This window comes from Onychostruthus taczanowskii, unplaced genomic scaffold (genome assembly GCF_017590055.1).
Source record: "Onychostruthus taczanowskii isolate IOZ18803 unplaced genomic scaffold, ASM1759005v1 scaffold7, whole genome shotgun sequence".
Classification (NCBI taxonomy): domain Eukaryota; kingdom Metazoa; phylum Chordata; class Aves; order Passeriformes; family Passeridae; genus Onychostruthus; species Onychostruthus taczanowskii.
In genome coordinates this window covers 8,226,123-8,246,133 of record NW_024504786.1, presented here as the reverse complement: position 1 = coordinate 8,246,133, position 20,011 = coordinate 8,226,123, and the positions used below count along the sequence as shown (strand labels likewise).

At 39.4% G+C, this 20,011-nt stretch overlaps 1 protein-coding gene across 3 annotated transcripts in view; it reads right to left on the bottom strand.

Moving 5' to 3' along the window:
* The window catches only part of TESK2 (testis associated actin remodelling kinase 2), a 77,008-nt gene that overhangs the window by 11,649 nt on the left and 45,348 nt on the right, over positions 1 to 20,011 (bottom strand). For all 3 annotated transcript variants that reach the window (XM_041421618.1, XM_041421619.1, XM_041421620.1), the window contains 4 exons: positions 12,262 to 12,408; positions 3,889 to 3,971; positions 1,977 to 2,052; positions 239 to 322 (listed from right to left, as the gene is read on the bottom strand). In XM_041421618.1, coding sequence (XP_041277552.1) covers positions 239 to 322; positions 1,977 to 2,052; positions 3,889 to 3,971; positions 12,262 to 12,408 — 390 coding nt within the window. The remainder of the gene's footprint in view (positions 1 to 238; positions 323 to 1,976; positions 2,053 to 3,888; positions 3,972 to 12,261; positions 12,409 to 20,011) is intronic.

Sequence of the window (20,011 nt, the reverse complement as noted above, 5' to 3'; positions counted from 1 at the left end):
CCAGTTAGGGGCAGAAAGGATTCCCATTATGATTGCAGCTGAACAAAGTCTCTGAGAAAGTGTCTTCAATGGAGCTTCCTACAATAACAGCATAAAAAGCAAAAGCTTTTTACAGGCTATTTTTAATGTCACACCTATTCATCCTATCTTTGACAGCAGTGGCAGAAGTCCTAAAGGCTGAGCTGTTATCATGGCAGACTCAGCACCTCCCACCAATGCTATAAACACAACCACTTACCTCTGTGCGAGGGAGATAGTCTGGGTCTGCCTGTATTCTTGCTATAATCTCACACAGAATTATGCCATAGGAGAACACATCTGCCTGAGAGAGAAAAAAATTAATAGACACATGGTTCAGCTATGAATGCTCAGCATTCTTATCTGCCACTGAGTTTCTCCTTACCCCAAATGGCTATCATGAAACAACTGAACAACACCACAGCCTCAAACACTGAGCAACTGCATTAAAGCTAACATTTTCCATGTGAAGAAACCCATGTTCACAGAAAGCATTCTTGTTGTACAAATAACAATGATAAATTTAAAATTCTTTCAAGAAAAAAAAAAGAAAACCCCACCAAACCACTCTTAATTCAGCAATGCAAAAATTTAAAAAAATAAAAAATCCTTCTTTGCATGAAGAATAGTGAAGTTCCATCTGATGTCCTACACATGGGAATAATTAAAAATATAGCTAAAACATGACATGCCCATATATCACTGTGGTTAGAAAAACAGGTTTAGAATACACAACTCACAGCCTAGCCAGAACATCAATGCTACTTTTAAGAAAAAGTACATTTCCCTCTTCCCAGTTCAGTACCTCTGGAGAAAACTATCTTCCCAAAGCTTGAGATACCTAGCAGCACTGCATATCAGGTTTAATTTCCATGACATTTAGTAACCACTTATCTAACTACATCTAGAGCTGCACAGTTCCTCAGATTTCCACCCACCTGAATTTTTCAGGTAATAAAATTTAGGAAAACATGGAATACAAGTATACAGGGCAGAAGCATGAATCCCTCATCCCTTATCAGGCTTGTTTATATGTCACCTTTCATGCTGATGAGGTATGACATATGCTTCCTCTTCAGTCCTCCCCATGGTAGGGTCAATGAGGAATGTGACATCACATATTTGGGTACTTTATTATTAATTTAGGTCAATTAAACTCTTTTAAAAGCTTTGAAATGGTAATTATTATATTCATTACTGAGGTAGTTACTGCTTTCCTGCAAGTTAAAAGTACCTTCAATTAAACAGAGTATTGACTATTAGATATGGAGAGGTACAGGATGTGGGCTTTATCACATAAAAGCTGCACTGGCAGAGCTGAAGTAATGGAGACAAAATCCTGCATAAAGAAGAGATTGATTGAAAACATCACTTCTAAAACCCAGTGTGACCTGGTCTTCCTCTGAAAGAAACACTTCCCAATGACACAAACAGGAAAACTTAGAAATACCTTTGGAGAACATTTTGTCTTATCAAGGTATCTCACCTTAAAACATGCTGGTTTATTTTTTTAATTTATACACACATACACACATAGATATAGATAGATATATATATATGTATACACACAGAGAATTGTGCAAGTTTACATACAGACCTTTTACTTCTACCCAGATTTCATTAGTGTACAGTCAGGGAAGCAACTTTTCTACATTTCTCAGACTTGGTTAAATTAAATTGTGTTAGATCAACAAAACATTACTGTATTTCAGTATGTGGAGTGTTTCAGAATGAAATAGCATAACAGAGAACAATCATAAAGCCAATTCTATTTCCATATAAGATTAAACACCATGAATTACAAATATTGCTATTTCATTCTCGCTCTCCCTTACTGAGTACAGAAACATCACAAGTGAAAATAATAATAGCTTTAACATGATGGATATTCTAAATATTGCATACTGCTACAGAAGAAAAACATTTGACAACTAACTGCATTTATATCATGTACCTACCTTTTCATTGTAGGGCTCATCTCTGAGAACTTCTGGTGCCATCCAGAAGGGTGAACCCACAACAGGCAACTTCTCACTACACAGATGTGGGATAGATAGGGATGGGAGGTGGTGGGAGAGAGGGAAGAATAATTAATTAAATGCTCAAGCATTGTTACTGACTTTCCCAATAAATCACTCATATTTTATTTCCAGTTTAAAGTGCACAGCTACTTTAAAATAATGTTTTATTTTAAGGTCACAGCTGTTCAATAGTTTTTATTGCCTAACTCTTGGCAGAGTTGGCTCCTCCATCTACACATGAAAATGTTTGTGGACATCAGTTTTGGGCTAGAGGCCAAGTTCTCCATTCATCTAGCATGACATGCAGGTATCCATCCCTAGATGTACATGCAGCTCTGAATGAAGTCAAACTTATTTATTATTAAAATAATAAATATTTTTAAATTGTATTTTTTAAAAAATTTAAAATCAAGATGGACAGATTAATCCTTCAGTATGGAAAAATTAAAGGTAAACAGAATAGACCCAATTTGAAAAAATTGCAGTTTCCATAAAGCTGAATACTGGGGCTTTAAGAAAAGCTCCAGCCTGTCACCCAGCTAATCTTGAGGGAATACGTCTTTAAAAAAGAAAAACCTTCTAAAGGCCTCAGAGTGGCATGGCTTGTTACCAGCAAACTGGAAAGAACAAAGCTGCTTTTGAAAACGGAGGTAAAACTAGATAAAAACAAAATAGTGACTAATAGTGCTAATGTAGCAATTCTATTATGCTGCTGGCTTTAGTCTCAAGCTACCTTAACTGTAATCTCAGTTTTCAGGGCATCTCAAAGCTGGGTATTATGGACACCTAAGGCACCTGTAGTGTCTTCCTGATTTTGTGATGGGTTCATCTGAAAACAGCTGAAGCTTTCAGCACCTCACAGGGTGCTCCACAGCAGCTACAAGACAGAGATTGGCTGCACTCATTAGTAGTTTGTAAATTAAGATGTTTGCTTTAAGCTTTTAGATCCAATATTTCACCAATACTAACGCAAACCTTCAGGTCTCTCAATATATGGTTTTAGGATATGTGCTGTTTAAAAACTGTGCAGATCAACTTTTATTGTTTTCTTTGCAACAGAAGTGCTGGAAGGCTTTTATTTATTTCACACAGAAGCACACACTGAAAAAATCTGACAGGACATTTCACAGTCAGAATACTCTGCAATACACAAGTCAATATACAGAGAGAACAACGAAATCCTTGTCCTTGATCTCTCTAATGGAGGGATGACAAAAGGACTATTTTCAATTGTGACAATAGCTTGTGACAGTCCCCTGTGCATTCCTCAAATCAGTTAAGATTATAAATTCATCCTAGGGAAAAGAAAATTGTAAGCTAGTGTTAGACAGTAACTTAATAATTAATTTTATTTTACTCTGTTATAATCCTGGATCATAAAAACTAACCCAGAGGTTAAATAAGAATAGTACTGAAATGACAATGAATATTGTTTTTGAAAGTGCAAAGAAGCTAAAGTTGCTTGAAATCAACAAATTACATTTATTACAAAATCATCCCAATCCTGAATGCTGGACAATATTTTTTTATTGTGTTTGCTTTGTGGTTTGGGTTTTTTAAACCCAAAATTCCCAAGTACCACCTTAAAAGATCTACCAAAAAGCTTGAGTAAATCCTTTAGTGCTTGGAACATTTTTGAAGAATAAATATCACCACTAAATATCAAAATGGACAGTAATTAAGGCTGGAACATTATGGCTATCCAGCCTGCAGTTCCACACTGAAGACTGAGGGCACTTTTTGGAAATTCTGTACCAGAGTGCAATAACAGTCTCAGGAATCTAGAGCTAGAGCTTCCAGACCTGCATTTGTCCTACAACTCTCACTTCATTTAGATTAGCTCACATACCTGTGATCAGGAATTTTCTCTGCTAAACCAAAGTCTCCAACTATTGCTGAGTATCCATTCTCATCATGTTTGATTAAACAGTTCTGGAAAAAAAAAACAAACAAACCCAAACAGAAGAGTTATTATCTGGGCATGAAACCTCTGTAACATTCCAGATTAAAAATAGATAAAACAAGACTACAAATATAGTTTGGAAGATATTAATCTATGAGAAGCTGTTGTCTGAGAGCAACAACCTTTTTCCCACACCCTCCCCCTGCAAAATCACATGTCTATCAAACTTAAGATGCTGCAAACAGCCTTCCACTTAGCTAATAATCCACTTAAAAACTTGCTGAGAAGGCAGGCAGCCACAGGCAGCACATATCCTGCTAGGTTTTAACAAGAATTAAGATGATTTAGCTCCCTTATGCTCAAATATGCAATACATGCTGTTCACTACGACACCTTACAGTTTCTCTTTACAATTTGCCTGTACCTGACCAGAATACAAGATCAGAGCAGACTCTAAATGCCTTTCTATGTTTTGTTGCATTAACTACTGAAAAGGAACTTGCTGCTTTGCAGTAAGCTTCCATCAGAAAATACAAGATGTGACCAAGTTATATGTACTTTTAGTCTCAAAATTCTTTATTTTACAGTACATCATAAGACATGATTTAAGAGAAAAGTAATAGGGAAATGCTGTCAGTCTTTTCCTTTCAGATGTGCCCTCCAGTGTCAGGATGGAGGGCAACTTAAGGACACACACAAATAATTGTGCTCTAACAGCATCACATCCCACACAGGGTATTATCGATTTCTTTTTGTTTTTTATTTACAACTCTGAGAAATATGCTTTGACCATTGCAGTACCACATCTTTTCCCATTTCACCAAATGAATCGATAGCTGATTCGCTGCATTTTGTTCTGTCCTGCAATAGATGGAACAAGACAGAGAATTCATTCCTTTCCCAAGTGTTGTTCTGTATCCTCCTGCTGGCAGTACAATAGCAGTGACAGCAGCAAACCCAGCAGTGGTACCCTGCATTAATTAGCTAAACAGCAGGAAACGCTTTCTGCCTTTATTGCGCCTGGATACACAAAAGCCCCTCGCTGACCCCAGAGCATTAGCTTGTCTGTATCATGCAACTGCCAAGAAAAGTGAGTCCCTTGTCTAAAAGATCAAGTTCAGGTCATCACTGTTTACATTATTCAGAGGTGATTGTGGCTTAGGCCATGAAGTGAGTTCTCTTCCTGCCAATTAAAAGGTTAAGCGAGCCACTCCTGTGATCATGTAAAGAAAATGCATGCCAGCCTCTTGAAACACATGCCAGGCTCCTGAGATGCAAAGCTTTATTTGTTTAGCATGACTCAAGTATAATAACTACAGTTAGTTTGGGGATTCATAAACACGTACCAAGTTAAATCAACTGTGCCTGCCCAAAGAGCAGCAAAGCTTCTCAGTTGCGGGCTTTGTTATCTTTTATCAAAGAGTGCATTCATTCAGCTTGCCTCTCTTTAAACATTTGGTCACAGTTAGTGGACTTAAAACTGAGAAGGATAAAACTACTGAAAAATCTTACTCAAATGATTCAGACAAGTGGAATTTCATTGTGTGCCACACAGAAACAAGTCCATGAGGACACCAAAGATTTTGCAGTGTTCAAGAAGGCTGATACTATTTTATGCAAAAAAAAAAAATCAGGTTACTTGTCTGCCATAGATTTCTCAGTGACTAAAGATGATTCTTAATTCAACATTTTTTTAAAAACCTCTATAATTTGTAAGCACTAGTTTTGAAATGTAAGTTTCCTTCTTGCATTATACCTTTTATATTTTATTCATTTTGAGAAGCAAGACGACAGTACTTAATTTTACCTTCTGGGTTTTATGGATCATTGCCATTCTCCAATAACCCCTGATCTCCAAAATTTTGAGGAAACATTTACATCCCAACTAAGAACTATTTTCAACTTACCTAAAAATCTGTCTACTGATCTTAAGATCCACAATAATTTACAAGTCTGCTTGTTACCAAAAGGAAGCTTAAATGAAACATCATCCTGACAGCAAATATTCCTTCAGGTTCTTACCAGGATCTAAACTCATCCCGTTAGACAGCAATACATCAATTGAACCTGAACAGTCCTACCCCCACCAAGCCCCAGGCACTCAGCTTTCAGGTGCAGCACTGAACTATTATACAAGTAGGTTATTCCTAGATAAATCATAAATTAAATCAATGCTGCCTGACAGCTCTGAGCCCCTTCCCCGATGAGCAGGATTTGCCTGCAGCAGAGCCAGGCTCCCTTTCAGTGCAAGCGTTTGGAGAGACCCAGCAGCACAGACACCCCACTGCTCTGGGGTCCACAGGTCCCACAGGAGAGGCCACTCCACCAGGAGAAGGCACCAGGGGAAAGCCTTGGGCAACATTCCTGCTGACACGAGCTGCTCTGCTGCGGTGGGCTGCACAAACTCTCATTAGCGCACACTTGTCTTTTGTTTGTGCATGAAGGAGTGCTGAGTGTGAATTTAAATTCATTAGGTTATGTATTCCAATACAAGAGTGACTTTTTTATTCACACTTAAATCAGCCACAGGCAGGTGACATGTACCATACAATAAAATCCCAGTGTCACTACCAATGCTCACTGTAGTGAAACTAAACTCATTTAATTCATTTGGGGCAAATTTTTACATAGCTAAGCACTGACTTCCTGGAACCCAGAAAGAATGAAAGCCCCTTCCTAGCAAAATCAGTAGTAAACCCTTTCTACATACACCAGCAGGGTCAGATGTCACTTCTCCAGCCTGTACTGCTCATTCAGGAGAGGACTGTGCAGATGGTAAAGCTGCATTCTGTGCTGAGATTCTCCAAGCAGTCAAGGTGAGCCCTCAGCACCACCATACTCCTTTTCTCCACACTTCCCACCCTAGTAATGCCAAACTCACAGCACAGATAATGGAGTTACCAGATTTAAGATGCAATTCATAAATAGGTGACATAACACAGCCCACTGTGGTTCATGTGCATTCAGTGAAAGACAGAAAGAATTCACATTCTACCAACAAGATAAATCAAGATCAAAAAGTGACAAAACTTCAGTGGAGTCTAAAAGGTTAAAAGTAGCTTTTGAATTTTATCTAGAGGTGGTATCTTAGTAGGGAAAGTACAATAGTACAAACTACACTGTTTCTTCTAACAAAGTGATACTTCTCAGTTTCTTTAAAAAAACAGTATATCAGTGTGGAATGAAGAAGTTCCATTAATGCATTTTAGTTCAGAGATGCAAGAGTTCAAACTCCTCACTAGTGCAAAGAGCCTCTAAACAACTGCCTATGAAATGAAATGCCAAGCAGCTTCACAACACGAGCTTTGAGAAAGTACTTTTGACTTCCTATTGCACTATTTATATAAGCTGCAAGGCAATAAAACTTGGTGACCTTTTCAGGCTTTCTTTCTGGACCTCTACAGGCAGGGATGTCTTTCCTTTGGCAGCTCACACAGTCAAAGAGGGCAGTATTTGACTTCAGTTGAGTTTTTGAGGGTTTTTTTCCCTCCCAAAATAGGGACCTCATCAGTCCTTCCTGAGGCAGTCTCTTAATAGAAGCAAGGAGTCTGAAAGAGTTAACAGAGCTGTTTATGCAGACAGATGTGAAAGAACATAAAGCCCCCTTTGTGTGTTACAGGAGCTTAACATCTGCTTTGCACAGCATAATCCTACTAAGATGAATGCAATATTCTACTCCCCCTTTTACATAAGCAAAAATGAAAATAGACTCAAGAGTTTCAGAGTTAAAAATAAGTTGCTTAGATGAAGAAACATCATAGTTTTATTTTATGATATTACATACAAGCTAAACTCCTCAAACATTTTACTGCACTTCAGAAAACACAGAAATGCCACTGCAGTGTCATTTGCCACCTTCTGATGACTGTAACCAAATTAAAATACTTAAAGACCAATTGAGATGTATCAGCTGTTTAAAAAGTGCTATTCTCTAGGAGAAACCCCACTGAGAATTAAATGTGTAACAGGAAGTTTACAGTACTAGATACACTTTTCAAACTATTATGCTTAAGGGAGAAGTTCCATTTGCTTCCCAAAGTATCAGTAGACTTTTAGTATCGAGACTATCATTAGAAATAGCCATCTGTAACAGCTAATTTTTTCAGTGCAAAATATCCAGACAAGAGCTTATTCCAGCACAAAGGGGACCTTGCAACTGCAGCACCAACTTTGAGACTCATCAGACAAAGGTGCTGTTCACAGCCTGGGGTTTATTTTGTTTTAAAGAAGCAAACAGCATACAAGGTAGGAAGGCAGGGCATGTCACTTTCAAGCCCAAAGGCAGTGAATTTATGTTACATTAGATAATCCACAGTAATTGCTTACACACATGACTCTGTCCCATAGTAAGTGAGACTGCTCCTCTCTCAGTGAGAGAAGGCTGAGCCATTACACACTGTGAAGTGAAAGCAGATGTTGGCAGGAATACACACACATACACATGTGTTTATATATATGTGCCCAGAGATTATAATTTCTCCATAGATTTTATCATCAATGGAGGTCACAATATTCCCCAAAACTGCTCACAACCTAATATTGATTATAAAACCTTGTTTTCAATTATACATAATTCTGCAAAATTAAAAGGCATTTGTTTGGAGGTTTGCCTGTTTGTTTTTCATCAAGAGTTTTGGTAGAGGATTTTTAGAGAGGGGGTGTAAACTGTCAAAATATCAGTCTATGGTACCATAGCGAATTTGGCATGTTCTCAACTTGAAACGTGGTGAGATCTCTGTGTAAGATGCTTCTGCAGCCATCTCTTCAAAGAGTAGACTGGGACAGAGTAGAACAATATATGCTGTGTGAGGAATTTGAGAGCATGACTAAGGCAAATAGACAGAGGATAAACCCAAGCCAGGGACTGGCAGGGACCTAGACCAGGGAATAAGCCAACAAGGCTGGCTGTCAGAACCCATCTGTGGCTTCATTTCCATGTAAATCGTTTCATGAAAAGTCAGATGTGTGGACACCACATTTCTGGGCCTATAAAAAGTCCAAGTCACTCTGCCCACACCCCTACTCTGTGCAGGCTGCAAAAGGCCAGTCTGACCACTCGTACCTTCTGACAGAGTCAAGCCAGGCTGCTGCTATCAATGAGGGCAGCTCAGCCTGATCAGCTACAGCAGCCCAAGCCCAGAGCCCAGGCACTTTGCTGCTCATGACACGGGGAAGCAGCAGCTGTCGGGGCAGCACATCCCTTCTAACCAGCACTGCCTCTCTTTTTGACAGAAGGCCATGGGGAAGGGCACCAGTGGGATATGAGGGCTGACATGCCCCTGGGCTGTCACATCGACTATAATGACCTACATCTACTCTTCTCTACCGTTCTTCCCTCTGGCCTCCTGCAGTATCAATGCTGTTCTGCTCCTCTCCACATGGTGCAATTAGGAAGCAAGATCACCCTACTATATACTGATAGCCCAACACACTTATTTTCCAATCTTAGATTGGCAGGGGACAGGAACTTTTCTTTCTTTAAATTGTTAGGCATCAAGTACATTGACACGTGTAATGCTAAGAGCAAGACAACTCTTCTGCTACAACTGACACAGTAAAATTTGTGTATCACACCATCCACTCCAAGAAGCTGCAGGAATTAGAGGTTTACCAGAAACAAAGGCAGAAGTATGGGTCTAAATTAATTAAAATTAGTAAAATTCATATTAAAGGGACTGTTTGCAGTGGGCTATCGTCCCAAGTGTAACATGTAAAGCATGGAGACATTCCTGCACAGAAAATCCGTTTCATTCTGTTCACACTTCAGTCAAGGCCAGCAAGTTTCATAGAAAAATACTTCATTTCTCCCACCTTGCAAGCTCAGTCTGTTCTGACTTTTGCAGATGTCTTAAACCCTTGTCTTTGCCTTCATTGGAATAATAAAGCCATCCCATCAATTAGTGAAGTTTACTGAAGAATAAAGGACAATACAGAATAGTATTGAATTTGCCTTTGATCAATCCAAGTTCTCTCCCAAGGCAAGAGTCCATCACATCTTCCTTCAGCTTGCTCACACACTGACTATTTACTAGTAGGACTGAAGACAACTCATCCTATCACCAGTACAAACCTGGTAAAAGCCAAGGCATATTCTCAAGCAGTGGCCAAAAGCTGTAGTCTGAGAACTGAAAATTTTGGTGACAGGTTTTACCTATGGTTATTTTCATTGCTTTGCTTTGGAACAAAGTTGCTTTTTAAAAACTTAGCCTGCCAGCAGTGCAAACATTTGCCCAAAAGGGGAGTAGTTTGCCCAACAGATTTAAAGTTTATTTCATCAATACCTTAATATGCTAATAAAATACAAGAGTTGTTTAAGGTGAGTGTTTAAGGCCAGTGTTTAAGGTGCTTCATCTACTTCCTTTCCAAATAGAACAAAGAAAGTGTTAAAAAAATTTTAAAAAAATTAATTAAACTTAAAAAACCAAAACAACACAAAACCAACCCAAAATCCCAAAGAAATTGAAAAATACAGACTACAGCTGTCATCAGTTAAATTCTGTATTATTCTTAGAGCTGACAGCTTTCAATGCGACCCACACAGATACTATAACTTTAGTGCTAAGAACCATCCAAATACAGCATAACTGCTAGTGAATTCTTGGGGTTTGATTTGTTGTTCATTTGTTTTTCAATAACCTTAACTACTTCCCGTGGCCCCTGATGAGTTTGCTCTTCCTGGGACATCCCGCACCCCTCCCAGCGGGTGCAGCTTTCCAAACAATTGGCATTCAACAATAGATAACATTGAAGCACTGGCAGGGCAGCTCCACAGAATGACATACAGTTATGTAAAGCTGGGAACAAAGGCATTCACAGGGAGCCCGGGAACTGGATTTTCATATGACTGACCATCACAGAACGTGTTACAATAAATGCTGCAGGCACTCGGTTCTCCTTAGTTACTTTGGTTCCTTGCAGTAACTCTACTCTTAAATGCACTAAAATACATCCTGAACTGAAAAAGAAAGGGGAACACCAAGCTGTCTTTTCAGATATTTTTATGGATCTCTTACCTGCCCACTCCAAGGTGACTGAAATGGAGCTTTCTGAGTGTATCATGTCAAAGTGACATGACTCCAAGTCTGGGCATTTTTCATAAATTTGATATTCTGCCTTACAGAATTCAGTGCCTTTCACTTGAAAGAACAGCCAAGAAAGTAGTTTTTGACTTCACTGAAGTACTTCTTTCATCTACCAGCTGAACTTTTTTTTTCACCTTGACTAAATGCAGACTCCACATCTGTTTAACACTGCACTACGGAAACTTGAAAAAAACCCTAAAACTGTAGTAGCCTCATTGGTAAACACACTCTGTTGTGGTTTTATTGCTAAAAACTGTTTCTAATCCTAAAAAATAATTCCTTTTAGACTAAATTAACATTCTTCTGGATGCTTCTGATTGAAGTGGCATGATGAAGCCTTCTCAAGAAGAGCTTTGAAAGACTTTCATGTTGCATGCCCCCAGTGAGTTTGAACCAGCTCATTAGCACCAGACAACAGGACAGACAGGACAGCAAAGCCCTCAGCACAGGCTGCAATGGGTGGTAAGAGCCAGTGTGAATACTGGGACAATCTGCTCACACAGCATAGTGCTCCTATGTCAATATTTCTAGCTGAGCTTGAATTATCCAGCTACTTCAGCCAACTAAAGTCATGCAACATGTCACCAAAGCAACTAGGAAAAAATAAATCTATGTCCACTGAAAACTCTGCCACTCATATATTATTCTGGGGGGAAAAAAATCAAAATTTGAAAATGTTAGGCAAACTATATTGATCTTACTGACTTTAAAAATGAAAGAAACATAAACCAGGATTGTACACAGCACTTAAGGCAGAATTAGTAATGAAAGGTCACTCTTCCTACAGAAGACTTGTGAAATACACAGGGAAACAAAAACAACAAGGAGATTTTGAAGTGCATTTGTAATAATCCCCTCAATTTGGGTTCTTTATACGATTAACCTGTTTCAAATGTTAGATTGTTGTGCTTAATTATCCAGGGATTTAAATACTTTACTGAACCAGAATTCAGAACTAGAAAAACTCTGCAGCTGCTTTATGAGAAATCCTAATTTGAACTCATTTAAGGGATGATCTTCCTTCATGATAACAATTTATCCAGTTTCCATACAAAGTATGAACATGTTTTGAGGAAAGTTTTAATTCTACAAAGGGCATTTCAATTTGTTTCTCAAAATGTCTTAGATCACACCTTATATAATAGCAATTCTCTGTATGGAATGGAGGAAGGGAGAAAACCCAACCATCAGTTTCAGTACCTTCATTAGTAAGTTCCCTTAATTTTATAAACGGTACCTTGGATGTAAGGTCTCGGTGGAAAATGCCTTTATAGTGAAGATAACTGATTCCCATAGCAATGTCATATGCCAGTTTCACCCTCACTGTCCAGGGCAGATGCTGGTTGCCATCTAGTAGCTGTTCCAGGTTACCACAATTGATGTACTGAAAAGACAAAGCAACATTTGTAATTAATTATTTAACTTTTAATATTTTGTCAGGAATGTAAAATTCATCACTACAACAAGTGACTTAAGCTCAGTTACACATTAAAACCTTTCTTTCATATAGGCTTTGCAGGCACAAAGTCTGCAGATCAAGAGAAGCTGAAAATGTCTCCCTGTACCAATGCCCTCATATTAAAGATGCAACAGCCACCACTGCTTTAAATCTATGGTATTTAAATAGACCCTTCAGAAACCCCTACAATATCATATCACCCTCTCATTCCAGCTTGAGGAAAATGAGGGCAAAAACAATGCAGAGCTGACTTTCATATAGAATTAATCAACAAAGGCAGAGCTAAGTGTCCAAGTGTAGGTAATGGAGCCTGATCAAGTTCCGAGTTTCCTTAAACTGAGACAGCATCAAAGAAAATATTACAATGTGCTGCTGTAAGTTCTATTTTTTCACTGCTGTATCTACGAGTTCTAATTAGCAATATGATTCCCCCTGTGTTCAGTACTACATCAACCCCATCAAACGGTAGCCCTCACAAAAAGGAAAGCACAATAAGGAAAAGATAAATGCTACAAGAGACAGTGAAACAAAGCAGCACCTAAATGATACTAAGTAATATAGCCCAGGTTAAGACAAGGCAACTCCAGTGCTTGAATAATCATTACAGCAGCACAGCTTATGCTTTATGTATAGACCCTTTATACCACATCAGCAGCTACGTAGTGTTTAAGCAGCTTCTTGTCACGCTCCCAGCCCCAGTTCCCCACCAGGGACCAGGCAAAGAGAGTAGCTCGCTCCAGAAGGAAAACCTGGCAGCAGTGCAGTGACTTCTGTCAAGGAAACCCAAGTGAAGCAGACAGGACAATTTGCTCCCAAGCCTGGCCCACACATACATGTATCCCTGTGCCAGACTGCACCAACTTCACTTCTTTGTGCCACACAGGTCTCCAGTTCTCTCTCAAACGACTTTCCTGTGTTATTCACTCAGACAAAACGTGTGGCACCATTCTCATATTAAAAAGAAAACCCTAAATTGCAGCTCCTGTTCTTTCAGAAACTTGGAAACTGCTTGTATTTTGTGGCTCTTTGTGTCTTGGAGCCTGGAACACCTGGCAAACATGAGCCACACACCCTGCAGTATGGATGGATATAGCTGATCTCCCGAGGCTGAGCTACAGCAAGGAATGAACACACACAAGTTGGACTCTGCTGGTAAGTCTGGGGGTCACAGGTCACCTCCTCAACAGTCTGCAAGAAACAGCTTCTTCCTTACAGCTCAGGTCCACCCACTGCTCATCTCACCAGGGAATTTTGAAAACCCTTTCAGCAGATACACAGGTTCCACAGGTAACTATTTAAGGAGACAAAATTGTCGAGGCAGAGGAGGCACAAAGCAATTTTACCTGGCACAGAGCCCACAAAGCAGCCGGGGGCTCCTGTGCGCATCCCTCGGGAATGGGGCTCATCCCAGCCCATGCACAGCAGCGCATTTCACCGGCAGCCCAGGGCAAGACGTCCTTCTCTCCAGAACAACCTGCTCCTTGTGCTAGGAGTTCGTGTGCCAGTAGGGCAGAGCAGCTCTGCAACAGGTCACTCTGAGGCTATGCAATCTCCATCCTTGGAGATTTTCAAGACCAACTGGAGCTGTAGCCAACCTGGTTCAGAGTTGGAAACAATGCTGCTTTGAGCTTTTCTAGCTTTGATCTTTCTCATTTCTTTTATCTGAACCCCTAGGGGAACTAGATGACCTTATAGAGCACACAAGGGAAAAAAAAAATCCAAAACCCAGGCTCAATAAAATTAGAATTTTTTTAAACATAAGTTGCTGTCATGCTTAAGGAAAAAACTGCAACTAAGATTTCTACAGTAACATGTTATATATTCCCAGCCTCCTCCAAACAGTGCAAACAGCACTTCTCATCCAGTCATGTTCAAATTGGAACAATGCTGACCAACCTGGAACAGAAAGCACCAAAGCACCTGGCTGAATAACTCAATTATAAAATGACACTTAGCAATTATCCCAAACCATTTCACCTTTCTGACAGGCCAGTAACAGACCATCCATAAAGCACCACCATACTTGAATTCATCATAAAGGCAATGCAAGGGGGGAGGGAATCACTGACCTAGCTTCCATTTTCTATTCTCTGAACTGTGCTATTCCATGACACAAATTGCTCCAGAAATGCTAATAAACAAGCAGCCCCTAGGAGTATTGACACACACAATGAAATGGGACAATAGCTGGCTACTATATAGAGCATGCTCTTGCTTTCCTTTTCAATACAGCAGCCTACTGATTTGATCCATTGTTGCCATATTAGTTAAGTGCATCCAGTATATACATTCCTGCAGCACTCTTCCAGTCAAACAGGCTTGCAGGGTCATTCACCCATCTGAACTGCAAGGACTAGATTCTAGGATGGGCTGGACAACAGCTGACACACACTGCACGCAGCATCCACGAGCTACAAAAGAGACAGTCAAACCTGTTTCCAGCATATCTACCAAAACCCACCAGGCCTCCTTGCCACCCAGCAAGTGCACAGCCCTCATTTATCAGAGATGTGAGTTCTGCCTTTGGTTCTAATTTCTATGCCTATGAAGCACATGAGGCTTACCATCAAGTGAACGACTGAACTAAGATTTTCCTAGACATCTTTAAGGCTTTAATTGGTCTCAGGTTTTAGCTGGCCAGCAGGTAATATTTGCATGCAGAGATCTGAATTGTTCCTAAGGCAAGCACTGCACAGTGCTCCCTCAGTCAGCATCATGTAAGTAATCCAATTCTTCCAGTCATTCAGGCTGATAATGCAAACAGCCAGCCTGATGGCCTATTTTTTTCAGAGGACTTCAACAATGCCTTTTCAGGACAGACACAAAACTATGTACATTACTTCCTAATTGCCAGTGCAACTGAAAGAGAAAAATACTTGTTCTCAATCTCTTACTGGCACAAATCAGCTCTGTGTGGTAAGAAGGATAGAAAATGCACCTCTTCCAAAGAGAACACTGGATTTTATTCTGTCCCTGACACAGTAGTGGCACAGTAAGGCTACAGCACACACATTATCTCAAAACATTATTCTACTACAACAACAACAACAGCCATCACATAAGTCTACAAGCAATTGGAACAGAGATCTGACTGAGCTATGACAATGAAAGCAAAGGGCACTACATTTCTTAGAGACATCACAGCTAAATAGAGCAGTGTTCAGACCTTTTCAAACCCTGTATCATCAGGTTGCAGTGAAACAGCTACCCATTATTCCTCATGCTACTTTTCTGTCATGTAACTGGACACGAAAATCCAGCTTATCTGTTGCCAGTCTGAAAGCAGCAGCTATAGGTTGTTTATTTTTGCATTTACTACAACTTAACACAGCAAGCTGAACACTGGTTTAAAAGACCTTGGCATCTTAGTCCACAAAAATATTATTTTAAAAATCCAAGGTAAGAGCTTATACTTTTGTTGTGAAAACAAAAGTTCAGCTAAACTGCATTTCTGGTACCTCTCCTAAATATTATGAAGAAAGAGGGCAGTAGCTCCTTTGAAGGACAAATTACTCAGAAGCTCAGCCAAGCACAGATGATTGCAGGATCAAAGAACCTTGAAGAGGTTTCTGATGTTATCATTTACTGCTATGAAATGCAGAAGCAGCAGTGTATAACTTATCCCTGTACAACAGTCATGCTACTTTAACCTAAAACCAGCATGATAGGACTGCTGCCCTGTAACACAATTGCAGTCACATTATCAGACTCAAGCATATGAAATGAAGAAATTCAGCATATAACAGTACTTAAGCACAGCATTACATGCTTCATTTCAGGAGACTAATAATGAACTTCAGCAGTCAGATAATACCCAACTTCAGCTGTCAGATTTTACTTCAAAAATCAAAACAGAAGTTTAAACATTAATATGAGAACTAGAAGCTTTTAAAGAAAAGGCACATTGGATTCATACAGTTCAATTCTAACAGTTATTTCTCAAAAACAAAGACTCCAAACATTGCCAAGTCTGACCGAGAAGACTGATGGGAATTGCAAAGAATTTTCAATGCTATTTTGAAAACCAATCCTGTTTCAGTGTGTAGGTCTGATATAAATAAGCCAACAGATACTACACAGGAAAGCCAGAAAAAAAAAGTTGGCCTGCTATTTAGATGACTTTAAATGTCACTGCCTGTCATTTGAAAAGCAACAAATAACCACAAGACACTCCTGTACTGTTGGCCAAATGTTGGCAAAGACAAGGCATTAAGTAGTTAAGAAAAGTAGGTGTGGAGAGTTCATTTAAGGTGACAAACCGAAGGAGGCAAGTAAAGAGTAAGAGCTCCAGGGATCTAGAACACAAGACAAACATTGAGATAGCAACAAATGAATATACTGCTAAAACATATTGAAGAAACAGATAGAGATGCAGGAGAAAAGAGAAACTAGACTTGTGGACTTGTGGCAGTAGCACCTTCTGCGTGGACAAGGGAGACATTAGAGCAAAACCCAGAATAAGTAGAAATACTCTGGAAAGCAAAATAAAGTATCGCAGACGTGACTGACAAAAGCATGAAAGAGTGTCAAAATAGACAGAGCTTGCACACTTGTATAATCTTGCTTGCACATCTTTCTAATGCTAGAAGTAAGAAGGTAACTCTCTTGCCTAATAAAAGGAAGTTAAGAGCTTTTCATTAAGCTTTCTGCAGAAGTTTAAAACCAGTTTCAGACCACCTATCTCAAGGAAGACACAACCACATCTTCAGTTCTCATGCATTTAGCAGTCATCTGTCACACTCTGCAGTCTCTGAGTGACTACTCTGAAGGCTTCTGGCTTCTGCACAAGCCAATGTACCCTTCTGTCACAACTGGCATAATCAGCTACAGTGGAAGGACTGGAAGTTTTGTCCTTTCCCCAAACTGTTTCCATTACCTTCAGCTGTGCAGAACTGGAAAAAAAAAAAGACAGGATCACTATGTTCAAAACTACAGTATGAGAATATAAATTGATACAGCGAGATTGACAATGAGATTAAATTGACATTTTTAAAATTTGAAGTTGGTTCCTAGACCACCACTGGTTAAAAACCCACAATTTAAAAATCTACAAAACCATTTGACCCAAGTATCTCCGACCCAAGTAACCTTCCATTTCCATTGATAGTTTTAAACAAAATAAATTAATCATTGAAACAGAACAAGTTGGATATTGAATTTGGGCTGGGTGAGTATATTTTTGCTCAGCAGGTCAACTAACATTGCCATGGAGAAACACACAAATACTGAAAGAGCACACAGGTGAAGCAAACACATTTCAGAACAAAGATCAAATTTTTAATGAGGGATCACAAGGGCACAAGAGGCTTGGAAAAACAGCTTGATTGAAAGAACAGAAGCAAAGCCAAAAGTCTTCATCTGAAGGCTCCTTTACTTTCCTGCTCCTCAGTTGCTAAAAACTGAAGGAAAAGAATCTGTAACCCAAAATCAATTTCTCATCTGCTTTTCTACCAATAAAAAATCTACCAATCTTGTTCTTTAATAACAAAAATATGTGTTTTCTTTAAAGGTGCTAACCATTACAGGATTAAAATAAATTTAAGTGCCAGTTATTCACAGAGGAAAGGGTCAGCTTTGTCAACTGCCATAGCCTGGCCACTCTTCAGAACTCAGAACCAAAAGCCAAGAAATGCAATAGATCTACCTCTGTTTCCTCTTGTGTGTCAGTCGTGGCATTGATTAATTCATTGGCTCCTCCTTCTGAAAAGGCATGTACAGGCATGGCTTCTTTTATAAGGGCAAACAAGAATTAACATGCACTAACTCAGGAAGGAGCTGTAATGAAAAACATTTGTTGCATTCCAAACATTCAAGCGTTGGCATGGAAAAGAATTCAGCAAGATTTGTCTTCCTCTAATTCTCTAATTCCAACAGCTCTTACGGTCAGTGTGCTGAATTTAGCCCTTTTCTGTCATTCCATTCAATCAAAACGTAATGTTCGCTTGGCTGCTTGCTGCTACAAACAGATTCTTGTTGGTAAGTCTTCAGCAGAGGCACATAGCAACAATGCATTGCTACAACCCACATGCATGAAGGCAGTTTTATGGACGCTCACTCATGCTCAGGTCTGAAATGCTGCAGGAAATCAGCTTATTTTGTTGGAACCGGAAAACACTCCCAGTGTATCTATACAAACTGACCTTGATAACCATTTTTCCTGTAATTATATTAGTAGAAAAAAAAAACAGAAAGCAAAGAATGCCTAACAAAAAACCCTGCATTTATAATCTGAAGTCACAACCATTTGGATTCTGAGTGGAGCCCAGTCTCAGTGCAGATAAGAATCTGGAATATGGCATAAATTAGCACACAGGCATAGAAGAGAAAGTACCTTGTTGCTGACACAGGCAAGAGAAACAGCATCTCTACAATAACACTTCTCTTAAGAGCAGAAGGCTCTATCCACACTGACAGCATTTCAAACATACCAGACTCAGTTCTGCTGATAAACTGCAATTCCTAACAAGGAGCTTCTCATTTAAATAAGGTCTTTCTCACCTTCCCCACATAAGTAACAGCAGCAGCAGCCCACAGATTATATGCCAGAAAAAAATAAGCCTTTTGCTTCACTTTTTGAAGTCTGTGAAACAGCTACAAGGATCTACTGAGAGCAAAACTTCCAGCACATGAAGACCTCTCATAGTACAAACTTTAAATTCTGCACAAGGAATACTCTATTTGAGCTGTTTCAGAGTACTTTTCCAAACCTCAACACTCCCACGTCCACTCAACACATCCACTTATATTTGAGGGTGCTCAAACATTTTATTGCCAATTATAGAAGGCACCAAGATCCTTTATTAGTACTGGTGTGCAAAAGCAAACATTAAAGAAATTTTCTTGTACAGTTCAGTTTCTGAATGTTTTGGATGGCTGATAAGTAAAGCAAAATGAGGAGTGAAACTACAGAATGCTTGTTAATTCAAGAGTATATTTCCTGGGATCCAGACTGCAAAGGGGGGAAATAAGAGAAAGCACTACATACAAACTGAATTTACTGAAAATATGTGAGAAAAAAACTCCAAGGCAAAAAGTGGCCAGCATCACAGTACCTAACTGGACTGCCTCTCTTCATACACAGAAGTAACAGGAAAATCTAGTGCTCAAGATAGTGTTCAGTTCTCCTCCTCTCTCTCCCCCCCATACCATGACAGTTGAGAAGTTTACATCTCCTCACTCTAGTTAACCTAGCCACCAATAAAAGAAATCACAGATGGAAATTCAAAAATGCTTTTCTTTTTTGCTTGAGGCAATGGCAAATGGTCCAGTTGGCTTACAATGAGTGTCAAAACACAGATATTAAAACCCTCTCCCCAAAATACTCATACAACCCACACACAGAGCACCCACCCACATCTGTGTGCCTCACACATGGGCAGAAGGGGACAAGGAATGACACAATGGAACTTGCTGTTTTCAGTTGAACATTTATCTGCCTCTTATCTTTCTTCTATCCTTGATACATGCTAAAAAACGAGGAAGAGGTTAGCACCAGCAAGATATTTAGCAAGGCTTCCTCAGAACACAA